At 41.6% G+C, this 22,702-nt stretch overlaps 3 protein-coding genes and 2 long non-coding RNA genes across 5 annotated transcripts in view; 1 reads left to right on the top strand and 4 right to left on the bottom strand.

Moving 5' to 3' along the window:
• The window catches only part of LOC145700986 (peptidyl-prolyl cis-trans isomerase H-like), an 85,724-nt gene that overhangs the window by 9,506 nt on the left and 53,516 nt on the right, over positions 1 to 22,702 (top strand). The gene's annotated exons all lie outside the window — the stretch shown is intronic.
• On the bottom strand, positions 2 to 4,667 carry LOC145701877 (uncharacterized). Its single transcript, XM_081779093.1, has 12 exons — positions 4,496 to 4,667; positions 4,122 to 4,435; positions 3,575 to 4,067; positions 3,450 to 3,485; positions 3,206 to 3,263; positions 2,781 to 3,158; positions 1,237 to 2,677; positions 768 to 1,022; positions 639 to 722; positions 463 to 586; positions 242 to 420; positions 2 to 191 (listed from the first exon to the last, which is right to left on the bottom strand). Exons 3-12 carry the CDS (start codon positions 3,773 to 3,775, stop codon positions 95 to 97), a joined length of 2,853 nt encoding a protein of 950 aa, XP_081635219.1. The 5' UTR covers positions 3,776 to 4,067; positions 4,122 to 4,435; positions 4,496 to 4,667; the 3' UTR covers positions 2 to 94.
• On the bottom strand, positions 4,996 to 6,833 carry LOC145700990 (uncharacterized). Its single transcript, XR_014134249.1, has 3 exons — positions 6,694 to 6,833; positions 5,138 to 5,237; positions 4,996 to 5,093 (listed from the first exon to the last, which is right to left on the bottom strand). It is a non-coding gene; the product is annotated as an uncharacterized LOC145700990 (long non-coding RNA).
• On the bottom strand, positions 7,171 to 12,439 carry LOC145700974 (uncharacterized). The gene is made up of 10 exons (XM_081778199.1): positions 12,108 to 12,439; positions 11,303 to 11,501; positions 11,084 to 11,225; positions 10,637 to 10,978; positions 10,203 to 10,299; positions 9,545 to 9,979; positions 9,129 to 9,445; positions 8,795 to 8,865; positions 7,576 to 8,299; positions 7,171 to 7,477 (listed from the first exon to the last, which is right to left on the bottom strand). The coding sequence occupies exons 1-10, from the start codon at positions 12,325 to 12,327 to the stop codon at positions 7,271 to 7,273; spliced, it is 2,754 nt and encodes a 917-aa protein (XP_081634325.1). The 5' UTR covers positions 12,328 to 12,439; the 3' UTR covers positions 7,171 to 7,270.
• LOC145700989 (uncharacterized) lies at positions 13,108 to 13,659 on the bottom strand. Its single transcript, XR_014134248.1, has 3 exons — positions 13,497 to 13,659; positions 13,339 to 13,399; positions 13,108 to 13,292 (listed from the first exon to the last, which is right to left on the bottom strand). It is a non-coding gene; the product is annotated as an uncharacterized LOC145700989 (long non-coding RNA).

Raw genomic sequence — 22,702 nt, 5'->3', positions numbered from 1 at the left:
AATAAAATGATTTTAATCTCTGAAGATAATTTATTTATTATTGAAGAAGGCAGCATGGTGGCATATTTTTATAAATAGAAGTTACAGTAGCTAATTATTCGTCTTCATCAGCAACAAGCAAGGAATACTCCTCGGTTGCCCAGCGAGCCCAGTTCCAGTCTTGATTTCCGTCAAAAGGCTCACGCTGCTCTCTAAAAAGGGTTCGTTTACGCATTGTGATTGAATAAAGAATGATAAGTACCTGTCGAGATATTTTTCAGCGTTGAGGAATGTATCAAAGAAGATATGCTGAAGACGACATTGCTTGAGATCGCGGAGGGCTATGATGTGTTTCGTCTCTGGTTTGACCAAATCCAGCATCAGGCAGAGTAAATCAATGAACGGTAAGGGTTCTACTCCAAGAGTCCGCAGTCGAGTTTCCTGAAGAATGAAGTAGAAAAGACTGTTAAGGCTCGGACAAACCTGTTCAGCATAGAAAAACTCCAAATCGTCGATCGTTATTGCACCATCCCCGTCTCTATCCATCACGCGGAACCAATACTCCGACGATGTTGACGTACTTTTATCCTCTTCTGACATTATAAACCTAAAGGAATTTCATAAATCAACATCATAGCGCTATTTTTAATCTAGATTACCATACAAATTCCGAATATTCCATTACACGCCGTTTAGTCGTCACTGTGCCGGATAAAATTCGGTCGATTGCTTTTACAGAAATACTTAAAAAAAAGCAATTAGGGAATATCAAAATAATGAAACACTACCTATAATCACCATATTTTGACAAATCCGTAGGCCCGATTTTGAGATCATGATCGGAGTCAAGCTCCCAGAAGCGGCAATAAATGACATAGAAGTGCTCATAGCTGAAGAATCGCTGCTCATTGTTGATATCATCCAGCGCATCCAATGAGTTCAGGACTTGTGCAAACTCGGATTTCCGAAGCCCCGGAAGAGTGAGTTTTTTGTTCCAGGCGGAGGCAGTATAGAATAAGCGAGCAATGACAGTAGTAACGTATCTTAAGAGAAAGTGTTGCGAAAGGTTACTTTAGTAAAGCGACGTAAGATGTAAACAACACGCTAACGAGATAAGCCTCAAAGTTAAGGTGAGGCTTTTCGCGCAAGTTTGAGTGAGGGTTGAAAGGAATTTTTCGTCGCTCATGAAAAACAATTTTGTCTGACAACAAATCAGAGTGAAATCAAGGAAGACCACCTAAATGGGTCGTTACTTACCTAGTGTGAAACTCTGGGGCACTCCTGAGGAATTCAAGTCCAGGATGCGTTTCAATGACGTCCGTTATGAGAGGAGTTAAGTCGCTAGGAATTAAATAATTGCGCGTCATCCCATTCGTGAGTAGGGCCATGAGCTGGCTCTCTGAATCGAAGCGCGTCTCGCATATTTTTTTCCAAGTCGAACCAAGTTGAAAAATGGATATTTTCCCGCCACTCTTTCCTCCACACGCGCGGAATAATGGATCCTTCCAGTAATACGGAAGTTTCATTTCTTTTACCAGCGGGCCCATGTCTTTCATGAAAAACTCTTGCTTCCTATTTTTCTTTGCGTATTCGTCGATAGCTTGAAGATATCCGCTCATTTCTCCGGCTGGACGGGGCTTTCCAAATGGGAAATGGAATTTATCAACAGGTGGAAATTTCTTCGGAAGAGGTCGTTGCTGAGGCTTCGTTGGTGCAGGTATGGAAGGTGCCGATTTTGCTACAGGTTTAGATTCCTGTGCCGGTGGTGTGAATGAAGGATTCAACAACCTGTTGAGATCTTTCTCGACCGTCGATTTCGGCTCTTGACGGGTGATTGCTTGCGGTCGTTTTTTAGGGGCTTCAACTTGCGCTACTGGAGTAACTCCTGGTTTTGGCTGGCTTTTCGCTTGCTCGTCTTCCGCAACTTTTTTCATCATTTGCGCCATGATATTCGCAGTTTTTCTTTCTGGAGATTCTTGCCATGCTTTGACCGACTGTGCAGAGTTTTCTACCGAACCCAAATTTTCTGCGAACTCGACTTTTTTGGGCGACACTGGCTCTGGTGCGAAAGAAGCAGGTAAGATATCTTTCTTTTGTTGTTCGACCGGTTTCAGCTTTTCCACTGGTGCTTCCTTTTGAGGTGGTGGAGACTTCGAAGAAACTGGCTCTGGCGAATTCACTGGTGAAATTTTAACGGCAGCTGTCTTGGGAGCTTCGGATGTCGGTTTTGTTGGCTCTTGAGGGGTTGATTTGATCTTATTCTGCAATTTGTTCTTCAACTGGCTCAGTCTTGATGATCCGCCAATAAATGAGGTTTTATCTTGCTTCGATGGTGCTGTTTGAGTGCTCGTTTTAGTTGTTCCAACAGAGCTACGAATTATCTTTGGTGCTGAAATTGCATTTTGAGCCGATTGGGACGGAGGTGAAGTGCGTTTTAATTCAGGAGATGTCGTTCGCTTCGTTAATTGATCTTCTTGGGGAGTAGGACTTTTCTGAAGAGCTGCTGACTTCAAAGATGGCGGAGGAGATTGGACTGCAGACGGTTTTTGCTGGAACTTTTGAGAAGATTGCTGTTGAATTGATGAAGGGATGAATTTTGACTTGACTGTTGGCACTTGAATTGTGATTGGATTTGGCTCTTTCAGTGCTTTATTGCGTTGATCTTCGAGTTTAAACTTATCAATTTCTTGATGCGCCTTTCACGGTTCAGCAAAGTTTCGATTTATATTTATCAAGAAATGAGAAATCAAAATGAACGTAAATTATTTTAATTTCATATAAATGTCCTTAGTAGTTAGAACCTTCCTGAATCGTTATGTTATCCAAGTCATCTAAAAGTGCTCGCATCGTCGGGCGATCTGGACAATCAAGCGAAACCTTCGGAGCTTTAATTGATGGTCCGGTAGGAGCCAAAACTTTTTGCACTGGACTTTTTCTGGGCTCAGGAGAGGATGTATTCGTCGTGGTTTCTGCTGGCGGCGGTGATATGTTCTTCATGGCAAGAGCCAAGAAAGGGTCCAAAGTTCTATCTGTCGACGGCGATTTAGGAGGAATTGGCGATTTTGGCGGGGGCTGAGCCCATGGCCGCAAATCTTCCACACCAAGTTCGTGCATCGATGTTTTTGTGAGACTTCTTCTACGCTTGACTCTCTCTTGCTGGTGTGATGCGAGGCTGTTTCCTTAGGAGAAATATAGTACGGAGAAATATTAATTAATCTTCAATTACCAGACATATTTGGAATATAAACAGACGTTCTCATCTTAACTGCTCTTTCTGATGGCTCCTGAATAAGTTTGAGTTCAGCGAACGTTTCATTTTTACAAAAAGAGAAATTCAAGCCACACATAGATCGCAAAATACAAAGGTATAAACAGGAAACTAGTAAGATCTCACGAAAGGAAACTGTTAATTGAAAGTTTTTTTCAAAATCGCATGCATTTATATTAGAATCTCTGCAAAATCGTTTTACCTGAGATAAGCTACGTTGAACTGGGGAATGATTTGGCTTAAGTTTTGTGATGAATAATTATGAAACAATTTTAGAATCAATAAGAATGTACATCGAAGATATTTGAGATTCAAATATAAACTTACATTATTATGATTTTCTAAAGGAACGGATCTGCTTTCGCCTACATCTCTGTGTCCAATATTCCTGCTTTTCTCCAAATAATGAAGACTCTCTGCAGCTTGAGCGAGCCAAGAATGAGTCTGACCGTGAACTCTTGGCGCCTTGCGCAAATTATTCGCTCCTTTGACTCCGGGAGATGTTGGACTGCTTTCAAAAAGGTTCATTTTGAGGCTTACTCTTCGTTGATTTCAATCATCAAAAATAATATAAAAGAACCTTGGCTTGAGTTATCATTGGTGGGGACCATCTGGTTCAAATGCGCAGTGATGATATTTCGCGCGGTCGACCGGTCGAGGAGCCCCTTCTGGCCCGGTGGGGAAATCCTCTTGGAAATTGTACGCTGCTCGGGCGGAATAAAGCTATTTAGGGCAGAATTTGAGCTAAAAGCCTTTGTCGTGCGTGAGCTGCTCGGTGACGATGATAACGACGGCGACGGTGACGTTGAATTACGCTCTCCTGAATCGTAGGAATTAAATTTCCGGAATCATTACTCATTCATTCAAAGCTTACCTGTTTGTGGTGATTTATTATTAACAACAGTGATGCTGAACTCTGGACGACCATTTCCGTTCAAATCATTTGAGTTCTGATTGATAGTCTGGACAAATGGGCGATTTCCATTCAATGTGCGCATTTGAGCATTTACAGGCGACTTTTGCTGATTATACATCGTTGTATTGGACGATTGACTTTGGTAGGACTGCGTTGAATAGTTTGATTCATTACTTGTGGATCTTCTCAAGGACTTTGGAGAGCCAAGCTCGATGGCGGAACCGGATGGCACGACGATTCGGAGAGGATCTCCTACGCGCACAGGCGTGCGCCTAAATTTTTAATTTAAATGAGAGCTCATTTACTGTTTTTCTTTTACTGACGACTCATACCTGGCAGTTTGAGGAGACGTAATAACGAATGGTTTGCTCGGATCTGGTGGATTACTTTCTCTGGCTTGGCGACATATCTATCTCTAACTATCTCCGTAAAATTTGTTCGTTTGCGGCCCACGCGTAAACTTAATCCTTTCTATTATCCGTGTAAGTGTTTGGAGCTCGAGGAGATCGAACTTGAGCATTGTGAAAGAAAAAAAAAACTTTTGAGAAACTCGGCCACAGCCATTCACTCAGTCTAATGGATGACACTCAATAGAATCCTGACGTCACATGCTCCATTATTTGATGGATCAGGTCAGGTAAGGGGGGATAAGTGTGAGTTTCAGATGGATTTTGTTGTCACAAGACTCAGAGAATTTAGAATTACGAGCTGTTTTTTGTTGGATTAACCAGAGGGCTTATTTATGACGTTCTGAAAAATCATTTATGGTAGTAAAATGTCGAGTGTAATATTCCTATAATTTTTACTGCTTCAATAAAGATTTCAAAGCCTATCCTTGATTCAGTTGAGTTCCTAGGACTGGCCACATTTGATCCGTCAGTTAGGGGGAAGCAGAATCCATGATATGGCTGTTGTTTATAATCGGAGACACTTTAAGAACAGTGTTATAATGTGTTAGACACAGGGTGGCCTACTTGGTGACAGTGGATTTATAGCTAGGTATTCTGATAACGACTTCTTTTGCTTTTGGATTAGCTGTTGCACTCATCGGATTAGCCGGCAGCAGGTCCCAATCTTAATAAAATGTAAACCACAACAACCAGCGCCTCGAGGAGACCTAAATCTAAACCATTTTCTTTGATTTTTCTCTGACATTTAATTCGCCTGTATGTTGTCATTTCAAAAATTTTGAAGAGGGATTTTTTGGAAAAAATCAGCGAAAGTCGCGAGAGGTCAAATTATATCATGCTGGCAAGGTCTTTCTCAAGCTCAGCAGGGAGCTCACCAGATCTCTCTCTTTCTCGACGAGGCACGAGCAAATTGCCCCGCAAGCGAGCTGCTACACTGAGTTCAGGCTACTCCAGATTACAATGAAAATCACTCTTGAGCAGAGGCTTTAGTAGCAAAAAATTCCCACAGCTTATTTTACGGCTTTTTTTCGAGAAACATTAATATCATTTTATGCTGCAAATTAAAATTTCTTCTACTAATCATCCAATGATAAATATCCTTATCGGCAAACGAGAGATTTCATCAAGTAATATTATAATTAATTCAAGAAAAAAAACGTACCTGGGGGACTACTTCGCACGGGCCTGGAAAAGGGGGGTTCTCACTATCCGATAACTTTACGAACTGCGGAGATGAGAACAAAATTACACAAGATATAATGAATTCGACGAAGATATAGTTACTCTTGCGTATCCAATTGGAACGAGTTATACGAAACATATAGAGATAAACCGCTATTCGGCACCGTAATTAGCAAAAGAACTCTGCGGAGAATTATATTAATTTTCAAAGCAGTAAAATGTCTCGATATTTAATTTTGTGTTTCTACAATTTGCGCTCATTTACAAGTCCATTTACTCAAATCGAACATCAGAAATAATACCTTGATGGATTGTAAGCTGATAATACGGCAGGCCATTACTGTGTATCATCCCTTTTTCGAGTAAAAATTTCAAATCAACCGCTCGGTGCCAAAATCTCTGCTGCCTAGTGAGTCAAATTGAAAGTATTGAATAGCACGAAATTGAGCTAAATTTGGCGCTCAATTAAATTTGTCATCCTCTGAGCGCATTCAATGTCAGTCTTTCTGCCTAGCTTTCGAAGGTTGCATTCGTCTCTGATTGCAAATTCGAAGAAATAAGAAAATGAAATGAGAAAGGATTCGGAGCAATCATCGATCGCCACTACCTTGTCGGGATTAGAAGCTTTTCTATCTTCTCATCCAATATTCCTAACGCAAGGGCACTCAATCTCGCTGTATAAAACGTTTCCTTGGTCAATGAGAGGCAAATGAGTTTTAGATCTAAAACTCAGTGTCAATTACAGTCCGCAAATTGCCGATACAAATGAGCACTATCGACTTTGACCTCGAACAGCCCTCAAACTCAAAATTGACTGGAGCTCATTAAAACTGAATAAGAACAGTTTTAGAGATGACTTGTGGTGAAGGGATTCTTCTACAAAAGAAGGGACTTTTTATTTATTTTAAAATCATAGAAGAAATAGTCTTTCAATTCACCTTTTTCAACTTCTTATTCTTCAAATCTCTTGATACAAGTTTTCTTTCGACTTTCTCTCTACTTTTGAATATTTCTCAAATTTCGGGCGCGGCGCGGCTCGATCGCGAAAAGGTTGAAATGACTCTTCTTAGCAGAAGCAGCTGACCATGGCCCCCTAGATGCATCTTCCTCTCTCTCTATTCATTTGACACGTTTTCGATAATGACAAGGGACCAGATCAAGCCGCCTCGATCACAAGCTAATCCCAATTTCAAAAACTCATAATTGCATCCTTCCCGGACAAATTATATGACGCTTTCTTTAAATTATAAAATATTCTTCTTTTTGACATTTCTATATTTTCTATCTTTGTGTTTGGTCTGCTTGCTATCAGTATTAATGAAAGTAAAGGTGTTTTCTATCATTTCAATATCTAAGAATACTAGTAGACTAGCTAGTTTATGTAGTTTTATAGAACAAAAATAGTACTTTTTTGTTTTCTTAAATCATATATTATCCACGAAATATGTCAAGTGAATGGGTAATTACAGTAACAAGGAAATATACAGACGTGACGAATAATTCAGCATATCCGAATTAGTTCACGGAAGTTGAACTTGTTGTACTTTGAGGAAGTGGGGGGAGAGTTCGCAGGAAACGCATGTATGTATCGGTCTGCATGAGTTTGAAGACGTGTTCTTGTGCCTTGACCAGACAGAGCGCATCGGGTGGAGAGGCTTCGAGGCCTGAAATGGCGAGGCGCTTCGTCTCGGAGTCGATGTTGATTTCTTGTTCAGCGCCGCTCTGAAGAAAGTTTTAATACTTGAAAGAATTTGCAAAGAATAAATATAATTATTTTCTTATCGCAATTGTTAAAGACTTTAATCGTTTGGAAAACTTACCAAGATAAACTGCTCAAGGATTTGAGTCGCTTTTTCATCTCGGAGTTCTTCGAAGTTCTTGTATTCTTCGCAAGCGAGCCAAAAGCACAAATTCTCTTCGGAGTGTTCTTTGGCCAAGAATTCTCTGAAGGCTGAAAGGCTTGCTTCGCAGGCGATCGTATCAGCAAGGCCCAATCGAATGGCGCAAAGGTCGCTTTCGACAAGTCGGTCGAGGGCGGAAGTTCCGTTGATAGGCAACTGCCCCAAGTTGGCCTCAGATTCCAGTCGGCGGGCTTTTCGTTCTCTGTGCTTCTTGAGGAGCTTTGCACTGACCCAAGTGGCGGCGAAGTTAACTTTTTCTGGAAGAGATTTTCTCTCGCCGCTGAGGGCCCCTTCGCCGGAGTCGCCAGAGGTGTTCATCTGGTCGAGGTTGGAGCTGCTCGCGTGCTTGGAAAGAAAACGATGGTCTGCTTGGAGCTGGGATTTTCTGGATTGGCCCTTTGCCCCTGCGAGATTTGATGACGATGAGGACGACTTCAAGGTGAAGTATTCGTCCTCTTGTTGCTCGTCAAATGACTTTCCTTGCTCTTGAAAGGGCGAGAAGCGGGGAATCTCTAATGCATTCGTAGTGGAGTTTCTTCGTCGGTTTCTGATGGTTTCTCGAGCGCCGGAAACAAGCTTGACGAAGGCAAGGTCGATTCTAGCAGGGCCAAAGGATTTTCTTCGGTTTTTTGTCGATCCGCCTCTGAAAGAAAAAATGAATAAAATTAGCGAAAAAGATTAGCTTGACTTTGCCCTGTCGCGTTATAAATAAATAATTCTAAGGTACTACCCAGGTCCCCGTTTTTCTCCGCTACGCAGTCTTCATCAATGATTGACAAATAAGGGCAAAAGCTTTTTTCGCACACGCTGTTATGACTTGTAGCTGTGACAATAGGAAGTCAATGGAAAAAAACGTGCTGATTTCCTGTCATTGAATTTCTTGGCTCGATTTTTTAAGAAAAACAGCCGCAAAAGGCATACCTTTTATTCTTCTTATAAATGGGCTAATTCTCAGTATTTGGACTGCTCTGAGAAAAATGGAATGGGAAAAGGATTTTGCTACGGAGCGGGATATCAAACAGGTAATTGATCAGCAATGAGCTGGATCATCCTCGTCAAATAAAATATATGGCCTCTATCTACTCTTACAGGCTCATGAATATGGATAGAAAATGAATAACTATGGGACTGGGCTTACCGTGGCAAGGAGTCGGCGGCAACGTCGTATGCATTCATGTCAGCTTCGCTTCTGCACCTTGACGGGGTTCTCTAAACGTATTTTGTCAAAATCTGTCGCTCTGCTCTATCTTGAGCCATATTTCGTATGTACAAAATTGAGCACGCATCGAGAGAAAAGATATATACAATTGGGTTCAATTCCCATACGCTCTCTTGACTCTAACGATTTTACTCCGGTCGTGCAAATAAGAACACTAAAACGCGAAAAACGCCGAAATCGTCTAATTTTGTAGAGCGAAATGGATCGAATTAAAGTTCTTTAATCTACTAGATAGTTTTGCTTTTGGACTTACATCATTTGTCTCGACTTGGCTGCGTCGGGCGAGGTCGATTTGTCTGCTGATTGAGCACTTCCACATAGCGGCTAATTCAGCACTGTCAGCCTTGAAGGTGTACTTTCGTGGTCCGAAGCCCTGTTCTTCGTCGATTGAGATTTTCCATGTCAAATCTGGTGTTCCATCTGGGCCAAAAGCTTCGTAGTCCAAGGTCACTTGGCGAAGACGAATGGGCTCCTCGATGATTACATAACGCTTCTCCATGGAGTCGTACTCGGTGATGATCATCATGTCTGTGAGAAGGATGATCCACACTCGCTGAGGTTGAGCCACGCCTAAATCGGACATTAGATAAGAAGGAATTAAAATGATCGCTGCCAGATCACTGTATTTTATCGAGAAAAAAAATGAAGGTGATATAATCAAATTTTTACCTGAAATAGTAGCGAAAACAGCTCCGGAGTAGACAAAATCGCGTCCATCAGCGAGCAAACGAAGGGGTTTCAGACATTCGTCGAATTTAAGCAAATTGTTCATGCCACCAAGTCGTCCCTGGCGTGGACTCTCCTCCATGATTTCGGGCTTTGGAGGAGCCGAAGCCTCTCCTGCATCGTCCAGGATCTCTTCTTCGTCGTCAGAAAAATTGAACTTTTGAATTTTTCGAGGGGACTGAGTCTCTTGTGCCCGCTGTTTGGAGAACTTGGAAGAGCCGTTGTTGAGGATTTCTCTCTCGACCTCCAAGTGAAGATCGCTGACAGTTCTCAGGATCGCTTCTGATACTCTCGCGGCGTTTTGTTCGGCGACAGACTGTCCGTTTACGGATAGAATGCTGTCTCCGCTCTTTACTCCAACTTGAGCTGCGACGCAATCTTAATAAAAATAGTGAATATATTATTCTCGGCGTAAAAACAAGAGGAGCAGCTTTAGGTTTGGCACTAAGGCAGCCATAGTTGTCAGCAATGGCGCTAATAATCGATCCCTTGGGTGAATTTGTGAAACCAAGGTTGAATGAATTATGAGTCAAAGGTCGCTATTTGGGTGCAGTTCGAATCTCATTGCTTTACAAACTAATTTCATCTGTTCAAATCTTACCTTCAAAGACGGTTTCTACTTTAGCCGGGCATTCACCAACGAGGGTAAAGCCAAAACCGCACCATCCTCTTCGAATCGTGAGCTCTTTGATTTCAACCTGAAACAATGGGTTAGTGGCTTTCTCTTCACAACTTCTCGACACCTCTCTGGGCTACTTGAACATTAATAATTGCGTGCTCTAGTGCTATAATTAAGTCCACGCGCGGGTACATTATTTTTACCGCGTACAATATAATCGCTCCCCAGAAGAGGGAGAAGGGGAGCGCAAGTAATTAAACTTGGGATCCTCTTCGATTTTGTTCTCACTTTTTTAATTCAGCGAAAAAAATGCTTCTCGGTTAAAAGCTGTGCATTTTAGACATTTTAAGAAACTGGACAAAGTCACGATGTACTCAATAATGCATATGCCATAAATAAAAGCGATGGGAAATTACCTGCTCGGCTTGAACTGAGATGTCCTGTCCGTGAAGCGAGAATCCTTCTTCGAAAAGAGGGCTTGGAACTCGTCGCGGGCTCTTCGGTGTCGAGCAAAGTGGAAGTGGGATCATGTGGTTGTCGCGCCATCGAACTCGTCGGTCACCATTGATGTCTCCGGCTACGATTGACGAGAAAGCGGAGCTGGAAGAGGTAGAATTCGACCAGTCGCAGACGGATTGGACGGGCTTTCGAATCGCCATCTTTTGAGCAACGTGTCCTGATGGGTAAATATCCGGTGTCTTGGATACTGCGAGATGTTTTCTGCGGCCGAGATTCTCAGAGAGGAGATAATACCAGCCCTAAAACAGAAAATTTAAATCATGGACGAGAGCCCTTTTTATTTTCCACAAGTTCACATTCTGCTGAACTGGATAAGCTCTGATTAAAAACCGAACGAACTATACCTTAATGATGGATTGCTCCTGGATGATCTTGCGTGCGCCGAAAGACATGCATCCGACGAACTTGGGCTCGGCATCGCCTTTTTTCTGGAGATAAACTCGAATGAAGAGCTTTGTTCCAGACTGTAGTCGCTCGTTGATATCGCTAAATTCACTCATTTTATATTTGCTTCAAGTTTTCAATAAAAAATGGCGAGTTTATTTCCTATTTGGAAAACTTACAATGTAAATGTTTTGTTAATGTTGCTGGCATTTGGTTTGATGGGCTCTGAGACTTGGCCCATTTCAGGATGTGGACTGGGAAGAAGGTGAGCTTCGAGGACCATCGTCGTGCCTGGAAACTTGGACTGGATTGATCGGGCTTCCAAGACAGTGACCGCCAATCGGTTCTCAGACCCGCAGACAACCAACTTGAGCTGACCTAAATAAAACGCTTTGAGGCAATGTGGGACACTCAGAGCATGTTTTTCGCTGCATGAAATTTGCGGAAAATTAGAATAAAAAAGCGCCCGCCAGGCTGTTCAGAGGCGCTCGGAAATTCACGATTTTCAGCTTTTAGCACAGCTGAGTGCCTTCTGATAATATTTTGAATTCTCGATTCAAGAAACGCGCAAAATGGGTTTAGGAGGTTTTAATTGTTCATAGACTCATTGAGTAGTTGACGAAAATTTTAGAATTCTATCTGGGCTCCTGATAAGAAGATTTCAAAACCACCAGGTGGAAAAAAGTGTAAGTCTTTGTGTCCATTATGATCGTAGACTAGGCTAAGCCTTCTTTATAAGAAGCTCTAGATCTGGTGCTCTGATGAAGATAAGCGCGCTCGGGTGAACACGGCGGGAGGCGGCTCACCAAAGCCTCTGCGGGTTAATCGATAGTAAGGATTTGACTTTCTCCCCAACCGTGGCCTTTCAAGATCTCTTGCAAGGCGACCCACTTCCCGTTGATCTCAAGGGCGTCCCTCTGAGATTCATAAAAAATCCATAAAAGAACCGATTTGCATCCCGTTAAGATTGAACTGTCTCCTTACCTCTGTTAAAGATGAGCTTGTTTGGCTGGTCATCGGTGTAGGACTTGTAGAGTGTCTCGGAGACACTGGGCTGAAGTCTCTTTGTTCGGACGACAGAAGCTGATCGGAGAATTGGTCGACTGGGCTGGACGCAGATGGCTTCTTGCGATTCCAATTCAGCATGTGATCTCTTTAGTTTTCGGATAGTCGCAGTTTTGCAAACTGGGGCAAGCATAGTCATTTTGTTTCTTTTCGTCTTGACTTTACAGTTTCATATCTCTTTGCTCGATAAAAATCTCAAATTTTTCCAACTGGGTGGGTAGAAATTTTGCGCCTCTGTGCTTTCTCGAGGTTATTCGGTACCCTGAATGGAAGCCCTGAAGCTTTCTCCGTCTGCTTCAGCGTCGAGGGCGCGCTTAGAGTGTTGGACAGGCGCTGGTGAGCTAGGTCGAGTGTTCGCGGCGTTTGGCGCGGAGTTTGAACAGCGAGCGGTGGCGCGCGCTGTCCGAGGCCGGCCCAGCTGGCCGCGATAAAGCAAGTACTTTGCGGCAATTACACACTTGCCACGGTTTATTGACAATTTGTGGGGCATTCTGTGGATTGAACTGTGGACAAAACCATCAACGGAATTACTAACATTTGACAGAATGGAGACTTCCGGAAGGACAATATCCAAATCAGTTACGCGTCTTTTCCGGGGCAGGAATAATATTTGGAGAAACTTGGAAATGTCAGGCATATTTATTGCAGCTTGGTCGAAGGGTTGCTCAGGTGAGCATGGAAGGATCCGGTGATTTATGACTCTTTACTCAGGAGATTGCCAATACGATATCGGAACTATTAGCCAATTGCAGTGTAACAGTATAATCGCTAATATCTTCATTAAAAAAAACTAAACAGTATCTTTTTAAGTCATTTTTATGGTGCTTTGACAATCGTTTCTTTCAGAGGAATATTTTACGGAAAAGAAAAAAGAGTTTCGTTTTAAATTTATTAATTGCAAAAATCTATTTCAGGCAGGTTTGCAATTCGGTCTATCTACAGTGATTAATGAAGATAAATGAATAAGAGCATCGTTGTGTGTGCAATATTTTTAATTCATTTCAATTGTTAAATGTTTGGCGACGGCGAATGGAGGGACCATCTTTCAGCAGGATTGCGCGTTCGACGACTTCTTTTGTTCATATAATATTCATATAAATATGTCTAAAGCATGTTAACATCTGAGCAAAAGATAATATTTATTTCCTACCCAGATCCGTATGACGGCGAATACGCTGATGCAGATTAGGAGGAATAAAGCCGGCAGCATCCTGAAATTCAAATTTAGCTCTCTTCAAATTTTGTTATTTGACGAAAGGGTTCAAAGTGGCTCCATATGGGAAATATAGGTTATCAAAAGGTACTTACCAAAAGCCATTGGCTTGATAAAAGCCGGGCTGCATGTCCGAGTGTCTGATATACAATCCCTCTGTGCTCGTCATTCTGTTTTTCTCGATATTTTTTTATGAGATTCGTGTGTTTTCAGTAATCCGTTGAAGCTCAGAAGAGGATCAGTCGCAGATTTATTCACCTTTTTCGCCCCTAAAACGGACAAACTTAATTTTAGCAATTACTCGATGGGACAGTATATGGCCCGCCAGATTACATCCCCATTTTATTTTACAGTATCAACTTGTGGCCTAATTGCTCTTTAAAAATCGCCCTCTGAAAATTTTGACCATATGAAATTGTTTCATAACCTATCGAATTCTCCACAGTAGTTGGGAATGTTCCCAAGTTGCCCAAAGGTAAGGCTTATAATTTGCTAGGCGCGACTGCTAGTTACTCCAAGCTGGATAAGCCATACTAGATTATAAAGTGATGAAGTCATTTAATTTTACTTTAAAAAAGTTCATTTTTTAGCTTCGAAGTTCGATTTTTTCTATTTTCGGAAGCTGAAAATACCCGGAAATAGAGCCGTAAAGTTCGAAACAAAGGAAATCGGCGAAGTAGGTCAGCGCGAAAAGTTGCAAATCCCTATAAAAAGTTCGCTCCGAAATCGAACCAGCTATATTTTGACCCCAAGGCCGAAGATCATGGTTATAATCCGGTCGAACTACTGCAAATGAATTGTCAACTTGCTTGTTTTCAAATTCGAAAAGCCGCAAAATAAAGCCGCAGCCAGTGCCCTGATTAAAAAAATCTTTCTTACTGTATGCGAGACCGATCAAAATTTAAATCACCACTCACCTCTTGTTGTAGTATTCTCCTACTAGAGATTTATTAATAATTTCAGTCGAGGAAGATTCTCGTAGGAAAAGATTTCTCTATCGCGATTCTAATTGACGTTGAAGTGTTTTGCCCTGGAGCGCATGCAGCAGTGGCTCTTTGTCTTCTTCTGCGAATTCTGCCCCCGGGCGTGTATCTTCACTTTTTTACTCTTCTCGAGATTCGTCCTTTCGCGATAATTTTTTTGGGGCGACAGGGGAACGCGCCGCGGGCTCTTCAAGGAGAACGAGCCTCTGGAGAGTTGCTCCCCGAGCTCTTCATCCCTTCAAGGCAGCCATAATCGACCCGCGTAAATCCCCGCTCCTCTTCAACAGAATTATTTTCCGCGCGCCGCGTCTTTTTTTACTGGTGATAAAAGAGCCCACCGCTCAGGATTACTGTATCCCTCTTCAAATGGTTTTGAACTTTTTTTCTCTTCAAAGATTTTATGAGCACGGTTAAAATCGAACTTCTTCTGTCCGCGAATATTGATTTGCCAAATTTTATTAAAAGCTTTTAACAGACTTTCGTCTAAAATATTCAGGATAACTACATGATTTTCCTGAAAAGAGCAATTTCGATGCCTCATTCGGCGAATTAAGGGTATCCCCATCCAATTTGAAAAATAACGATATAGAGAAGGAAACCCTTAAAACTTTTTGATGCATATTTATGGCGATATATGAATCATATAATATGATATCATATAATATGATATTTTCCGATGAATCCTTTTTTCGGGAATCATGAATATTGCAAGTCTATTTTCAACCATTCTCTTTTTTCAGCTGACCAGTGGGTTAAAAATTCAGAGTTAAATACTTTTCTCGGCGCTGAATGGATCCCGGTTGCTTTTCACGATGCTATGAATAATTAAGGCACCACAAGGCGCCGAAACTGAGGAATTAGTAGCACAGGATCCTCTTTATATCAAATTATATACGACACGATGCGATATGAGTTGTGAATTATTTACAACCGCTGCCGATGGAACATGTCGAAGTGATCAAATTTTAATACAATGCACAATTCTAAGCGAGCTTAAATTATGACCACCCGTCAGCCAGCATGAATCTAGTTTTTTGATTAATGGGTCATTTAATCATTTTATCTAAAACATGGAATCGAAACCTGTACTACAACTGGGAGGATTTTTTTCATTGAAGAATCTTTTTTTCTCGCGTCTTTAAAATGATTTTATTACAGTACGGCTTCGGGCAGTTTCATCGAATGTCCGCTAAATACGAATTTATACAGAATAATAATAATAGTAGTAGTAATCTTCGGTCAGTCATCGTCCTGCTCGCAGACAACATCCAGCGGAAGTTGAAAAGAGTGGTCCCCACTTTCGCGATCTCTTCTGTACAAGTAATACAGGCAGCCAAGGGTCACCTATTTTTAGCTATTATTAGGTTTATGACGAAACGGGGCTAAGTTTAGCTGTAGATAAGCGCTATTAAATGTTTTCGCGCGGCGCAAGGTTATTTTTTCTAGCGCCGCGGAGGACTGCTACTTACAAAAACAGAAAGAAGAAGCATGATTCCAGCAATGGCAGCGATCGCCCAGTGTGCATTCGCATTCCACCAGTCGGGGTCGATTTCTTCTAAGCGAATGTCAGATGAGGCGGGGCTGGCGAGGGGACTCACTTAGCGAGTTATTTTTAATCACGAATTTTTTTTTCATTTTTTGTAAATTTGAAATTGAGCCCCAATACAATTTTGGGCAGGAAAAAATTCAAAATTCAAACCTGCTGAATAAATATCAATATCCGGATTTAGTCGCTCTGCTTCTGCATCCTCTATCTCTTTGTCCATCTGTTTCTTGAACTTGAACATTTCTACCCATTTCACCGGCATTGTGTCTTGAAAAAAAGGTGCTTTCAACTTTGGCGTTGGTGGTGATGTGGCAGCTCCTGAAAGAAATTCTTCACACGTTTTCCGAGTATCGAGGGAATCATAAAGCTAAGACGAGCGTTCGTTCTTTTGTTATTTAATATTATTTAATAGGCGCCGCATAAGCAGACGACGCGCCTCAACAGATGCTCCACGACTTTGGATCATCATTGGAAAAATGAATTTTTAAAGCGCAACTTCATCACTTTTTGACGAATGAAAAACGGGCAAGGTTGTTATGACAGACTTGTTCACAATAAAATTTAGGACTGCTTTTATTTCAATATTTGATAATAATTCAATAATATCATTAAAAAAAATGCCCGGAAAAATGTTAGTTTTAACCCCAAAATGCAGTAGTAAAAACGAATCGAATCACAATTCCGCAAAAATCAGGCCTTTTTGTTGTCAATTTTGAATTGGATTATCCACTACGGGCATATGGGCTGTCCGTTTTCCGTTGGCTAATTAACCGACTCTTAATTCGCCATAACGCGGCCATAATTCGTTACCCTCCTAGCTCGACTGCCCGGGTCGATGATCGAACGGAAATATTGGCGTTGAACACGTGCGTGTGCCCAAATCTCGCGCCAAATGACAATTTATCCTCGTAGGGGTCTCCTTAAACTCGCGTCAAAGAATTTTCTCTATCAATCTTTCTTGGTACCTTATAGATTTCGTTCATCCTTTTCATTAGAAAAAAAACTGTTCTAACCCTACATCGCCTTAAAGCTTTAGGCACACAGGGTATTGATTATAAACATCCATAAAAATTGAATTAGTGGTCGATCATAATCGCATATTCTTCAACAGTCTGAATACCTACTGACCCGATAATTATCCAATCTCTTGAAGTAGAATAATTCTTTCAACCCTGCTTCAGGCGTGTCGAACAGAAGTCACACTTTTCTCTCGACTCCATATTTTTTCACTTCTTTTCTCATCACACATTAATATTCATTTGCACCCCTGTCATCTTATTTTTTCCATTTTTACCAATTTGAGAGATTAAAAAACTTAGAAAAGAAATAGAATGGGAATGTCTCCCCATAAGGCCCCGGAGAGAAATTAAGAGAATTGATTAACCCTGTGTGTGCCCAATCTGATCTGCCTTCGCTTGATTTACATTCTATTAATTTGAAATAACAGCAAAAGTCAATCCAAAATTGCTTTAAAAATTAACTGTTTAGCTTTTTTAGCCTTTTTTTTCTTATATCATTTTCTCGAATCTATTCTTTTCCATCCCTTTTTATAAGAAATCTAAGGAAGTCGTCGATTAAAAGGTCATCGAAAAGATTCGCCTGCATCGATCACTCCCAGATTGTAAATCTCCGAAGATAGCCTAACCTACTCTGAATGAAAACTGTTTATTAGTTTATTTGCTCGACAAATTTCCCCTTCCGGCACCGGTTTCAGACGTCAAGTGTCAAATTTGACCTTTTTGAGCTATTAGCGAGGAGTTCCGCACTCAGCCGGGAAAAAAATTCGACTCAATCTTTGTTGCATAAAAGTTCATGTGCAGGGCCATGAAGATTACCTGGTGGGAACGGAAGGATGCCTCTTGGATAATGTTTTTACGAAACTGTCACTTATCAAAATTCATGTCAAAATGAAAGATGTAGCAGATGAGGTATGAAATTGAATTTGAAATGCGCTGAAATCTTTTCAGTGCGTCTTTATCGACAGTCTTACTGTCCAAAATTTCGATTCAAAATATAAAAATTTACATTGTAAATCATCTTTTCCCTTCGTTTCTACATTGAATAGTAAAATCTTTCCAGTGTTGATTTTACGATGAAAATCTCCAAATTACAATCACATCCGGAATCTTCCCCTCCGTCACGGGCAATATCACGGCAAAGTATGAAACAGCTCCTTCTTTTTCTTCGTTTCTGGTCGATTTACTTCCGGAACATTATGGTATGATCGTATCTTTCAATCACAGGGGCTACGATGTTTGAAATTGCCCGCGAAATTGCGAATTCTTGAAATTATCTCAAGAAGAAACGAGATTTCCCAGATGGAATCGCTCTTCCGGGTTCCCGTCGGAATTTCCCCAAATCGGCGAATTGAAAGCGACCTCGACAACCTCGGCAACCTGAAGCCAGCTTCGATATCAAAGGTAAAATGCGACTCCCAGAAAGCTGGAAAGGCAGGTTCTAGGGGTTTTGATCGAAATCCACGAATATTACTCCGACAAAAAAGAGCCTCAATATTCGGGCGACAAATTTTCTCCCTAACCTTGGCCTAAATATTTACCCCTTGGGTGCACCTGTTTAGACTTTCACGCATTTATCGCTACATCATCGCATCTACTAATACGGCTTATCTGGTGTTAACCTTACTTTCACACTACTGGTGCCATCTTCAAGCCATGCTATGGAAGAATCTTGATAAACGGAGAATTTATGAAGTGTCTTTTAAAAAGATCTAATTTTCGAAAACTGAAGGCCGAAATTTCAGTCAAAAAAGCTGAAGAGTTAACTTCTTTGATCATTTTCGAGCAAGTCGAAAATTGCTAGAAATCCTAGACGCACGCTGGGGCATCGTTATCCAATCCGCAACGAAAATATTTTCGTTGTTGGGGATTAAGGAACATCAAACGTGCGCACTGGTTGCATCGACTGCTGGATTAGCTGTTTTATTTTATGTGCATTAGTGTAGCTCAAAGATGCGCGGTCACGTGATGACACCTTTCTTGGAAGCCGCAAATCGCCCCGCAAAAGGGGATGAACGGGGGAAATCCGGAGTCAATTCAAACTTTGAATCTTTTGGACTGGAAATTTAAGGGTGTCAACATCGTAAATTAAAGTTTGATGAAAAGAATGCAGACGCGTAACTCACTTATCGCAGCGGATTTAGCTTGTCAGGTGCACTACAAACAAAATATATCAACTTAGCCACCTCCTGGCTGCTTTCCAATCACAACGAGTCCTTTCGATCATATCCGAGTTTCGATCAACAAGGCAAGTTCTTAAAATGGCCACTCGAAAAATGGCCCCGTGGTCAATTATCGATCATTTTACTTTGGAAACAAAAAATTTTACTTTTTTGAAGTTTTGAAAATTTAGACTTCAAAAGTGATGGATCTGGTGCGTCAAGCACAAAGCCTATTACTGCCCACTTAGGCACACGGTGGGCACCACTGAACTGATGTTTGACCGCTAGCCACGTGACCCAGCTTCAATGAGAGTGATGGCCTAAATAATCAAAAAGGGAAGCGGGGTAATAATAACCATTTAGTTGATAATTTTGGAGTACAAAGTGGCTTCATGTTGACACGGCCGATAAAAAACGACTCAATAAAATTAACCCATCAGGGCAAAATTAAGCTTCTGAGGGTGTTGGTCTTCGATTTTTCGAAAAACAAACTAATTTTCCGATCGAGTAAGTTATTCGAAAATAAATGCAAAAACAAGCTTCGTCTGTTAATCCTCCAATTTAACATGCTTACTCAGCTTTATGGAACAGGCACGCGATGATTGAGGTACTCAATCTCGGCCTAAGGAGGGCCAAAGTGCCCGGTGCTGGTCGTTTTTGAAAATTAACTCGACAATTTTCTAGTCGAGTTCTTTTCTAGTGTCGTTTTCGACCCCTTTCCCGTGGAAAATCCTAATCCCTAGCAGCGTGTTTTGTGCCCCAAAGAACATTTTCGTCTGGATTAGCCGGATCAAGGGGAGCAGAGCCCGCAAAAGAGCGCAGGGAATATTTTTTCGCGGCTGGAGAAGATTTGCTAGAAATTCCTAAATCGAGGGATTAAATCGTGCATTGCTCGATATGAGAAAGTGCCTCGATTTCCGGATGTCGGACAAGATGCACAGGATGGATTAGGGATCGTGAACACGTGATATTAAGTAGCTGGCGCTAGAAAAAGTAAAGGAGGATTAGCCGGAAGTATCAGCTGCAAATAACCAGCAAATGAATGAGCAGTAAGGCCGTCAGTAACGATTTTTCTAAGCTATCGTGATATCCCTCAAAATCTCAACACAAAAGTACTCAAAAGCCGACCATAAACCGGTTCAAAACAATTTGAAGATGATATCTCTTCTACGAGCCAGGTGCGGCTTGAATTGTCCACGCGATCACCCCTCTAAACCTCGAAAAGCATCGAAGGGTTGTTTATGGAAAGTTCGCCCTTGTTGTTTCTTCTATTTTTCTGATGCAGGTGCTCAACGCGCTGGCCGCTGCTGCTCTTTGAGGTCACGTGATCGTCGCTTGCAAGGTCCATGGGCAGCCCTTTGGAACTTCAATTTGCTATCTAGCCGAGCTCGATCAAAGAGGCACCTGTGGTTATCAGACGAGCGGCCAAAGATGCATCAAATATCCAAAAGAAGACTCTCCGATAATAGATTCCGGCGAAACCGACGACGGGGATAAGCCGCTCTCCGCATTTTTCCCGAGTCACTTAGCCCAGCCATATGTTTTTGAGCTGATAAAAAGCCGGGTTAGATAAGAAAAAACTCAAATTGGACCATCTTTTTTCCGCCTAAAAGCTGGTCGTGACGCAGCTCTGATATTCGAAATAATAATCGATAATTAAAAAAAAAAACAAGTAGCAAAAAGTTATTAACCCAATTCTCCCATGACCGCGTCGAATTCGCTAATTGATCTTCAAAGCTCGTCAAATCGTATGTGGAACTTCACCCTGACGAAAATCCCCTTGAAGCCCCTTTGTTCCCATGTTGAAACTGGATAGTCGGATGAAAAGCCAAAGTGGACAAGCTGTTCCACACCGCTCGGTCAGTCTTATGGTTTTTTGGCGCTTGTTTCTTTTGTGCTATCTTTCCCACCATCGCGACTGATCCTTCTCAGCCTCCTTGTGCCCAAATATTTACGCCAGGAGTTGCCAAACGGCTGCTAAATGCTGATCGAAATGCTAAGTCTACTTGAGAAGAATGCTGCTTCCTCGAGAGATCATCCCCAGAGCTGGAAAATACTCTAAAATAACTGCGGCCTATTACCAAATTAGAAACTCTTCTCAGATGAATCTCAGAAACGATCTACGAGCTAATAGAATCAGTACGATCAAAAGCCGCTTATTTAACGTACCTCATTCGCGTAGCTTGTAAATTTCGCCATTTCAAAGCCGCCCACCGCTCATTTTCAAATCTCGCGCATTTTTCACCCAAGTCAGCACCCACTGTGAGCTCAGCACTGATCCCATTTCGGCTCAAAGCGGCGTCATTTACGAGCTCATCTGTATGATCCACTAACGCCAAATTCGATTGTGCACAAATTCAGGGAGGGATCCTGAGATTTTCATTTTCATTTGCATCTCAAGGGCGGCCGCGGGGATGAACAAAGCACAGCCACTTATTCAGAAGTCATTTTAGTGGCGAGAGTTTGACAAATCGCCAAAATCAGGATTCAAATTTTTCCATTAAAATCTTCTTTCTTTCCCGAACAAATCCGTTCACGACTAATTTTTTTCGTTCAGCAATTCTTTATTTCTTTTGCCAAGTTGGAAAAAGTCAAAAAATGGGTGGTAAAAGATAGAATGAAAATAATCCCCTTTGTCCTTTTAATTTTTGTTATTTCGATTTCCGAGCCGGGGAACATCTGTTGGAAGAGACTCAACAGAGATCTTTGACGGAAGTTTTGGGCTGTTGTGAAAACAGGCGAAAAGGCTTTCATCGTCAGCGCCGCCTCTATTATCCTGCCAATACTAACCATAAACTAACCACATCCACAACCGGATCTTCTCTCTCGACCGCGCGTGACTTTTCCTCACTTCAAGAAAAAGTTCGAATATCGAACTCTTCTCAACCCTTCAAAATCTTGGTGTCTAAAAACAGTATCTAAAAAAGGAAAGCTCGAAAATCCTTTGAAATTTTGAATTGACCTCAAAAATGTCCATCGTCGTTCGAAAATTATCGCCATTTCCTCGGACTTCGCCTTTGAACTGGGCAATTTATTCTACAAGGGCGATAAGGCGCGAATTCTAAAATTAGCGATCAATTAGGCTTTGAAGAGTACCTGACAGGTGCCACGGCAGTTTCAATCGTTCGCCCGTTCACGCTTTACGCTTCTGATAAAAATAATAGAACTGATATCAGCAGGTTCATCGGCGCCGCTTTTTCATTTTCCCGACTTTGCTTGGCGTTTATGGCCTAGAATCGCGCGATTTCTTGCACCTTACCTACACCTGCCCTCAAAGCTCTGATCCCCGATTCTTGAAGCCAATAAAACTTGCAAGAAGGCACCTGTTTATTTTCAAAAAGTGCAAATTAGCCGCTCTCTAGTAGAATGCTCTTGTCGATTGCACCTTGCGCTCTAAATACTAGGCAGGAAATTTTTTGGCAAGAAAAAGGGATTTTCGCTGAAAGAAAAATATGACTGCAGCTGAGAGGAAATGGCCTTGTTTTTTGGAATGAAGGAAATTTAAGAATCGGAACTTCCTCTCAATTAATTGCTCGGCTGATTTTGATTAATTTGAATTACCATTTTATTTCTGAAAAAATGGGTTTGCGAAGT

The sequence above is a fragment of the Oikopleura dioica genome, chromosome PAR (assembly GCF_907165135.1).
Source record: "Oikopleura dioica chromosome PAR, OKI2018_I68_1.0, whole genome shotgun sequence".
Classification (NCBI taxonomy): Eukaryota; Metazoa; Chordata; class Appendicularia; order Copelata; family Oikopleuridae; genus Oikopleura; species Oikopleura dioica.
This window is presented reverse-complemented; position numbering and strand designations above follow the sequence as displayed.